Here is a 9,666-nt window from a genome sequence, read left to right as displayed (position 1 = left end):
AAAAAAATAATTTTTTAAAAAATCATCTCATTCATTCATCCTCCATCCATACCTGGCATGTATTCATCCAACTTATTACAAGAACAATGTAACTGTTTTTGGCAATTGCCAAAAATAGATTATAACATCTTCCTTGTCGTCACAAGGGAATAATCTGACAAAAAGGTCCCGACCACAGGCCCCTGGGAGCGGCTAGTCGGAAATAAGGAGTTAATAAATTTCTTAGTTAATGAAAACCAACGAATTCGTGTTTGGAGCACAGGTGTGGTGTCTTCATAATGACGTAACAAAACCTTTACGGAGTCCGGGACGGGAACCATGCTGGTGGTATTATAGGTGATAAACACGTTATTTTTACGTTTAATTTCTTTTTAAAACGGAGCAAAAGTCACCGAGACAGCAGACGATAATAATAGACAAAAACAAACAAACAAAACTAGAGAGCAAAGAAACAAAAAAGTACAAACCGATAAGCTGGGTGTACCTGAGAGGGGGCGCGATGTTCAGCAATCAGTTTGGCTTTTTTCTGAGGAGGTATCAAGTGTTGTGGCACTGACGTCGTGGCTGTCCGTTTTCGGCGACGCCCATGCACCACGCCAGACACAGACTTCATATTGCCCAATGTCTCCGATCTTCTCTGTCTCAGCGCGTTCACAGACATAGGCATCGTGCACGACGACGACCCAGACGTGGCATCCTGGAAACGCCCGGGCGTGTTTGTGGCGAACACGGAACAACTCTTGAGGAAGTGTGAGGGCGTGGCAGCCACTTTAATCTTGTTCGAGCGTGTTGTCTGCGTGTATGAAGGCGAGTGGGCCGACTGCGTCACTCTGTTGTTGGTGATGTCTCCACGGCAGCGCGTGCCCTGGGAGTTGAACCCGGATCTACAAAACAGAACCTGATTCGTAGCTCCAGAGTCGTAGTCGGGTCTACATCGTGTTACGAGATTGGTCGTTGCTTCGTCATGACGGACTACTTCCTCTATGACGTCATCACGAGAAGGGGTGTTGGTGGCGTCCTTCGCTTTCTTCCCCGGCACGCCCGCGTCTTCGTCTGGACAATTCTCAGACATCGTGGCGTTATTGTTGTTTTCTAGAGATTCGCTGACGTCGGCGGAACGAGATTCATGAGTTTGACCTTCTTCTTCCTCCAACTGGAGAGATGTTCTGGTATCTTCATGCTCAAGGGTTCCGTTCTCGTCTTCCCTCAAGTCACATGACCTGTTGCTATGAGCTAGTCTATCGTTGTGCGACATCCGCATATTGTTACTTTGAGAGGACACACCTGCATCTTGTTTCATGTCTAGAGGTACAGAAAGCTGTGTGATAGGACGGTCTTCAGAACCAGTGTTAGACAGAGTGGAACAAGAGTCTGTGCCCGTTTTTTGTCGCCACCTGGAGAAAATTAATTCATCTGAAGAACTGATGGCCTTACCTCTCTTCATTTGTGCTTGGATGTTGAAGAAGTACGCGCCAGGTAAAGCCGAATCGTCGGAAATGACGGAAGGACCTGGCTCCTCAATTGTTGTAGGCTGGGGAGAGCCAGCTATTTCTGTGTTGTACTTAAAATTGCTTGAGCATGCGGCGCTCATATTCATCCCACTCTCATTATCCATTTGATTTTTACTACCGTTTATTCTCAAGGTGGGAGCTATGGTGCTTTCATTCCTTTTGATCAATCCCGGATAGTTCAATGCCCTGGGTGGATGAGAGGAGACGCCTAGTGTGGTGGAAATCCAAGTGGTGGAAATTCCTGGCGTGTTCACAGTGAGACTCGGGTGTTTGAAGTTCCAGTCCTCAACAACACTACTGCTAGATATGTGACTTTCCGGTAAAGGATTGGCGGATATTATTTCCTCAGACGTGAGTGGCTGTTGGTCACGAGTCTTAGAGCTGAGGCTACCATTGGCTTCAGAAGATTCTTCAAAGCTACTGTGTTCGCGAGCGGAAGTAGGGTCGGGTTGACGGTTCTGGCCACTCGTTACGTCACCGTGCCCCACCACCTGACGAGACGGCACAGTAACTGAATCATCTGCGCATGTCGAGAGGGTGACATTCACTGGCACCGACTCAACGTCAATGGGGAAAGCGCATTTCCTTGTCTCGGCCGATGAAGCATCAACAAACAGCTCAGATCTTCCTAGCCCTGCAGCAGACCAGTCTTTTTCCCACCTGGACGCCAGTCTCAAGTTTTGATTTACAGGCTTGCAATTGGCTAGAGGGCTTTCTGTTGTTTCGACATCATGTGATTCCTGCACTCCCCGAACCTCCATCTCCTGCGTGAGGATCTCTGATTTCGAGTCTTCCCTTGTGGCCGTGGTGAAGTCGTTTGGAGCTATGCTTGATTGTGTTTCCTTCACTGAAACAGGATGGCGAAGACGTAATGTTGGGAGAGGGGAAATACTTTCACTAAGTCTAAGACCATCACGCTTGCTGAAAACAAGATCATCTTTATCATCGTTTGGATTCGGTATTATAATATTATCATGTTCTTCCGTCCCCTTTTGGTTTTTGAAAAAATGGTGTATCTTATCTCTTAAAAGAGCCTGGCGGTCTCCGAGAAATGTTTCAGCTTTTTTTAGGTAAAGGTAGGGGACTTTAGGCTGCGTGGTTTTTTCTTGCCTTCTCTTATTTGTCTGCCGGATTCCTTCGTTTACTGTCCTTGTATATGGATGGCGAGACACATCAGATCTGCTTTGTGCCCGAAGGCTACGTCGTTTCAGAGATGTGGTCTCGGAAGTTTCATTACGTAATGATACAGGCCGCCCTTTAAATCCACCACGAGGTACAGTGACGGACGTAACACAGTTTTCTTTTCCTTCGCCTAACGCCCTTTCGGCGCCACTCATTTCCGTGCAACAACAGACGAGAGCCCTTTCAGCACCGCTACCCCCATACGTCCCGGGGTGCGTAAGCAGACGAGGGTTACGACAGCAACCGGAAGTAAGATTCGTGCTCACTATCTGATCTCGCGCCGAGTTTGTCAATGCGTTCCTGACGTCACGCATGCTATCCGGTTCGACACTTCCGGGTCTGGTGTTCGGTGCTGGCATTCTAGAGAAACTCATAACTTTGTGATCACTTGGCCAGACGAGATCGGAGTGGGCACGGGAAGCCCTGCTGTTACTTTCTATGGCATTGCTATGAACCACAAACGTGCCAGATTGGTGACTGTCACTGGTGGTATTCGACAAGCGAGAAGGAAGATTAGTGTACAAAGTCTTTTCGTCACTTTCGTAGAGTTGTTTTTCCGTAAAATCGCCCTCTTTTGTGTGTGGCTGAGTGTATGTTTCGTTGAGAGACTGTCCTTGGAAAGAACTTAAACTCTCTCTTGATGCTACATCAATTTGATACCTGCGTGTGCCACTCAGCCCTAGCTTACCACCACAGTCCTTAGAGCATAGTGCGCTACAGTGATTTACGCTGTGTCTCAAATTAGATTTGTTTTGGAAATGTCTCATTAGTGGCCTTGGAAGAATAAAGATTGGATACTCACAAACGTTTTTGTCAGCGTTGGAGGGATTTGAGCCACATACATAACTCACACATGGATTTGACCGTTGAGAAGAACGTTGAGCTATGTGCACACTTGTTTCAAGCGGTTGGGCACAGAGGGGCGGACTAGCTACAGCATCGCTCGATGTCTTGGATCGACACGATTTTATCTGATCGTTAAGACTTAAGCTACAGTTGCACATGTGAGGACCGTTCAATGACTTTGAGATTGTTCTGTTGACTTTATATCCCCCTAGCGTGTACAACCTCTGAGGCGCATACTTCACTCCTCGGACACAGGCAGCTGCATTCCTGCTTCGGTTCTTATTAATCTTATCCATTTTCAGTCGCTTTCGAATCGTCGTCAGCGAATCCACAGGGCGTAAAGGGGTTCTTGGTACTACAGAGTTGCTAGTATCTTGGTAGTGTCTAGTCTCTGTGTCAGTACATTCTTCTTTCTCGCCAGATCCAACAGAAAACTGGCGTAAGTTCCTATCTGTTGTGCCGTGATGTTTACAACACACCTCAGATGACGTCATCCGTTGTTGGTACGAGTCTTGCACAAAGAATACTTTCTCCCCTTGACATGGCCGCAGTATTGCTGTCTGTCTGGCTGGCGATCGCCGTGACAATTTGAAATGTCTTCTGTTTCCACTGCTGAGCACACCCCCTGTTTGTGAATACAGAATGTTGCTCATTTTCAACAGTCGTGGTGGAGGAAACCCAGATATGATTCTTTCAAACCGTTGTGCCATTCGTTTGATCTGGGCCTGATGGTTGGTATGGGGACAGTTTGGGTTTTCCCGCGCTAGGACGTTCAGCTGCGCCTGCGCTATGTTATATTTTCTCCTCGTGACCTCGTACAGACGTTTACATCCCTTTAGAGTAATCAAGTATCTTGGCAGTAGCCGATCCCCTTTAAATGTACTCAAGTTCCTTTGTTTCTGTGTTTTACTATTGGTAAATCGGAGTGCGTTCACATTCTTGTTGTCTTTCCTTGACATCGAGTCTCTAAATCTTCTGACCCGAAACTGTTTCTTTCTTTCTTTTCGCAAACCATTCGGAGTGTTTCTTCTTCGTTTCATCGACTTTGCTTCCCTAAATTTCCTCTTTTTTGCGGTTGTCGATTTCTTCCTCGACGTTTGTCTTTTTCGGTTCAAAACGCTCCTTTCGTTTCCCTTCCTTTTTCTGTACACTCGACATGTCTTGCCTCCAGACTGGGGGTGTGTCTTCGTACAAGGCATGCTGGGAAGACAAGTGTTACACAGACCCCCGTGAGCGCCCTGCCGCCGCCGACATGATCTGGAGTGTTCGAGTCTGCGGTAGGTTCGTGATGTCAACTTCCGGTGACAAAACCCTATGGAAACTGGCGAACTCTTTATGATATATCTCTCTCGGGAAGGACATCTCCTACGACATTTTACACGCCTGTAGCTTGATTTTCCGCGAGAATTGCGCTTCTGTTTATTTTTTGTCGAGACGTGCATCCGTCTGTTACATTTCTTTTTAGATATATTATATTGTCTGGGCCGAGTGGTATTTGACGTCGTTGGTTTTTGGGAAGTATTGTTTGATCCAGTTTTCTTTGTAGTGGACCTTCCAGACTGATATCCGTTATTGGCTTTACTGTTTGAGGCACTATCGTGTGTCCTGTTGACGTAAACGTTTATTGGTTCTGTAGACGCGGACGAGTCAGCAACTGCAGCATCAGACGACAATGTTTCGGGTTTCATCGAGTTTGGAACAACTTCCACAAAATCTATCGACTGGATCTTGTTGGTCGTTGCATCTGTAATCTGTGGTTCAGACTCTTGGACCGCCGACGCAGGAACGGCGAGAGGAGAAAGGAATGTGGCAGACTGACAATTGTTCTCTCTTGCTTTTGCATCGTGGTTGCATTTAGACACATCCAGTTGAAAACAATTTCCCGATGCCCGTTGTCTGTCTCTTGTAGCACACAGCTGGATTCTCCCGAAAGGATATTTTGGATTTCCCTCGGATTTAGATGATTCTCCGGATTGAGCAGGCACCCTCCCGCTTTCTGGGGATATTTGTGGCGCTTCATTCTCGTTAGGTTTAGAAAGGCTCCTGCCGAATTTACTTTCCACCAACTTTTGTAAGTTGTTGAACCTTTTGTCAATCATTTTGCCAACGGACTTCAGTTTCTGACTCATCTCTCTGTGAGATTGCTGCACTTGGTGGTCCAGTTGTCTACATATGGACAAAAAACGCTCCTGGATTGTGTGATTTCGACCACCAGGGTCAACGCCTCTGTCGCCACCATGACATAATTCGCCGTTCTCCCCAGTATCCATTATTTCCTCATTACCTAAAATTATATCAGTTTGCGGATTTGGACTATGTTCACTACTCTCTGCACGGGGATAGCAGGCATGTCTGGCTTGGTTGGCGAAGCACGGCCGTCTTTGGAACGCCGATAGGTCTGTGTGTTGTAAACAAAGCTTGGGGTTGGGGTCTTGTGCCGCTGTCTGCCAGTAGTTCTCTACCGTTGGGAAGCATGGCGTGTCATCGCCGAACATGTCAATTAGTGGGACCTCCGATTCTGAAGCGACGACGCCTTGGACTTGATCACGTGAATCGGGCGAGGCCGTGACGTCCATGTTGACCAGATTTCCCTCCTGGAAGGCAACCCGCCGGGGTTGCCAGGCTGGTGTCTCTCGCCTCACCTCCTCCTGTCCTCCGCTGCTCCGGGTCTCCCCTTGACTCTCGTGCAAACCTGACCTACCCTGTGACGACCTCAGACAGCCTCTGTGGGGACCCGTGGACGGTGCGAACTTCGCGCCGCTCCCTCTAGGGGGACCGATCATACTTCTGTGGTCATCATCTGTCTGGCTCCAGAGATGGATTCTCCTAGTGGTGTTACTGCTGTTGTGGTCAGGGCACAGTGGACAGTTGGCGAGCGCACCTCGCCGGCCGAGCGAGTAGTACCGCTGTAAGGTTGCCCGCGGGATCAACTCAGGATTTCGTACGCCCATCGGTAGAGGTGAGAGTGAGCCCTCCCGGATGAGAGACAAGACTTCTTCCTCCAGACTAAGGGTAGGGTTTGGACCATCAAAGGCCCCGTGAGAGAGGTCCGAGTCACCGTCACTGGAATCCTGCATTCTGTAGCTTGTATTGGTGTTCCTGTCCAGCTTTTTCCTGCAGATGTTTGGTTTTGCTGAACACTTGGAGACGGGCGCATGATAGATTATGTAGTCGCTAGAACCACCGGGTTTCTGAATTGAGTCTTCTTGCTCTGTAGCAATCGCCGGAACAGCAAAACCATCAACTTCAGAATCATTTATTTCACAATCCTCAATTGCACAATCTTTGCTATCCTCTCCAGCCCCAGAAGAACGTAAGACGACAGAGCAGTCTGACCTGGTCATTGAAACAATCTCGGAGGAATTGTTATTTTCATTTTCTGCACTCCTTCGCGTGATACGTGTATCAAGAATGCCTCTGTTTCTTTCTTTTGGATCTAAACTTTTCCCCAGCGGTGTCTTCACAGCGCCTTTGAGTTTAAGGCTATTACTCTGAAAACTGAAACTTTCGTTGATATCGACTCTCTCGCGCGTCTGTTCTGTCCGTTTTCGTTTTTTGGCAAATGTGGGAGAGCCTAGACTCCGCCGAGGTACCGGGATTTCCCCAAAGTTTTGTTGCGTGTTGAAACAAGAATCCAACGAATCTGTGTTCGTCGAAGAGGGTATGACTCGTTTTTCGCCCTTCTTCGCGTTTGGTTCTTTCACAGTGCTGAAATAGTTACTAGAATCCCACACCCCGACTGGCCATGACGTTGTATCCCATCTGTCCAGCCCTGGCCGACTCTCAGTTTTGGAAATGACGTAACTCTTGTTAAGCTGCTTGCACCCATCGCTGCTCATCAAAGAAAAAACAGAACTTGACAGCAAAGTACTGACGCTCGGTGGTCGAACAGGGCTCGGAGAAGAAAGTATTGACTGATGCGGTCGGGAAACTAGCCGTGTATTTCTGATACAACGACTGTTAGCACCGTGAAACACTCCCGTTCCTTCTTCCTCTGGTAAAACATCCAAAGTCCCGAGTTGCTTCCAGTTATCCTTCACATTTTGTTTGAGCAGGTTGCTTTTGCTCGCGGGATGTTTGTTATAGACACCAGACATGTCTGCTTCTGCTACCGCATTTACTCTACAAGGAGTTCGTGGTTTTGAGAATGTGCGGTCTCGATGGGGAACAAGGGGAATGGGCGGGAGGGACATGCCACTGACATTTCTCTCTGACGTCATCAGATCATCAGACATCGATGAAACAGGTAGGGAGTTGTTATTGGCGTTCAGACAAGCATCCGGCTGTGTTTGGTGACTGTTATCGTCGATGTCCACCTCTCTGAGTATGGCGTCATCTTCCCTAGGTGGAGTTTTAGCGTCTGATGGAAAGTCTGACGTCATCAGGGAGGTGCGGCTAGTTAACGGCCAGGAGTCGTGCAGAACGCCTCCACATAAGCCCTGAGGGGACTGAGAGGCCAAGGTGTGTGCGAACTGAAGCTCGTCCATTCTAGGGGGGGATCTCACTCGCTGCTTGACGCAGGGCGGGGAGTGGGTCACGTGACTTCCTCCTTCAAGATCCGTGAGAGTCAAGTCTGCGACTTCATTCGATGGTGTTGAGCAGAGTTTGGCTATTTCTTTAGTTAATCCCACTTTGTCCTTTTGCGACCCGTCTCCCCAAGCCGGAGACGTCTGCTGTTGGGGTAAGGTTGTGTTTTTGCAAAATCTGGGACTTTCACTTGAATCTCCGACTATACTCGCTGTTTCTTCCCCTCGTAAACTAGACAGTGCTATTTCCATCCTCGATCTCTCCTCCCTGTTGGAGACACCGACTGCCAGATTGGGACAGCTCAACGTCTTGTCACTGTGTCTACCGGAGCGGGACGCCACTCCCCACTTACCCTCCTCCGACGCAGTGTGTATATGGCTCTCTGTAGCCGCCGGTGGTCTGGGCTGGCATCGTGTTCTCGCCCCGCTCTGACTGCAGAGGGTGCGAGTTCCAACACTCTGACGTCGGTTGGGCTTAGTTTTCTTCGCTTTCTCGCACCTAAACTTTTCAACCCCACACGTAGGCATGACTTCAATGTCGGATATCTTCACCAGCTCGATTTGTGAACGTGTGAGTTTTTCAAATCCGAACTCACAGTCAGTGCCACCTTTTTCTTCTCCTGCTGCTGCTGTTGCTGTTGAAGGTGGGGGCTTAAGCTGCTGCAGTCGTTCTCTGAATATAGTGGCTGAGAGTGAGTTCTGTAACCGATACTGCAGACTCGTCTTCTCAGCCAGGCGAGGATGGACTGTTGGTGGCGTGTCAACTGACAGGTCTGATGAATTTTTCTTCACTGTGGCTGCTGGAACTGAGTGTACTGGGGTTGGGTGCTCACAACGAGTGATTGCGCTATTTTTGTCGACACTCGCGTGGTATGAGCTTTTCGGAGACACAATTCTTTGTTCCTGGCTAGCATAGGCTGTGGCTACGCCCTGGCTAGTGGTCGAGACTCCAGCCCTCTTCACGGCGTTGTTGTTACTCACCTTGTTCTCGATCCTCAGCCTTGTCTTCGCTGTTTTGAAAGATCTCTCGGGGGTTTTCCTAACGACAGGTTTTGATGACGTCAATCTATGAAGTGGCGGGTCTGACGTAGAGACGCGATCCTCTACCGCCGCAGGTTTTTCACTTTTTTCTTTAAGCGCAGCGCTCGTCGTCTCAGAAGCCGCTGCCATGACGACGCTTTCCCCGACTGACGTATACCGCTCATTCGGGTAACTTGTGAGGGTTTCCTCCAGGCGGATTCGTTCCAACTTCTTAGACAACATCTCCATGTACTTGCACAGCGGACCTGATCGGATTATCTCCTCGTCTTCCTCCCCCTCCTCCTCCTCCCCCTTGGCGACCTTCACCTCACCGTCTGCAGCAGCAGTAGCAGTAGCAGCGACATCTACACTGGAAGATGGCAGCTCCCCAGTGTGGTCTCCGGGTTCCTGGGACATTCTGCGTTTTGATCTCTTGGGTTTTGACCCGGTTCTCGTGGTCTGCGGGACTTTTATCTTAGAAATGCTGTCCAGTATTTCCCGCACGTGTTCTATGTCCTCCCGGGCTGAGTCCAGCATGGTCGCCTGCAAATATGTCAAAGGAAAGACTGATGTTGTTCTTA

At 48.8% G+C, this 9,666-nt stretch overlaps 1 protein-coding gene across 3 annotated transcripts in view; it reads right to left on the bottom strand.

The window, feature by feature from the left end:
* LOC101860660 overlaps positions 1-9,666 on the bottom strand; it is a 19,230-nt gene that overhangs the window by 1,581 nt on the left and 7,983 nt on the right. For all 3 annotated transcript variants that reach the window (XM_005100229.3, XM_005100228.3, XM_035970240.1), the window contains exon 6: positions 485-9,628. In XM_005100229.3, the coding sequence (XP_005100286.1) occupies positions 485-9,628 (9,144 nt within the window). The remainder of the gene's footprint in view (positions 1-484; positions 9,629-9,666) is intronic.

This window comes from Aplysia californica, unplaced genomic scaffold (assembly GCF_000002075.1).
Source record: "Aplysia californica isolate F4 #8 unplaced genomic scaffold, AplCal3.0 scaffold00241, whole genome shotgun sequence".
NCBI classification, from domain to species: Eukaryota; Metazoa; Mollusca; class Gastropoda; order Aplysiida; family Aplysiidae; genus Aplysia; species Aplysia californica.
Note: the sequence above shows the minus strand (reverse complement) of the source record. Positions and strands in the feature narration are given on the sequence as shown.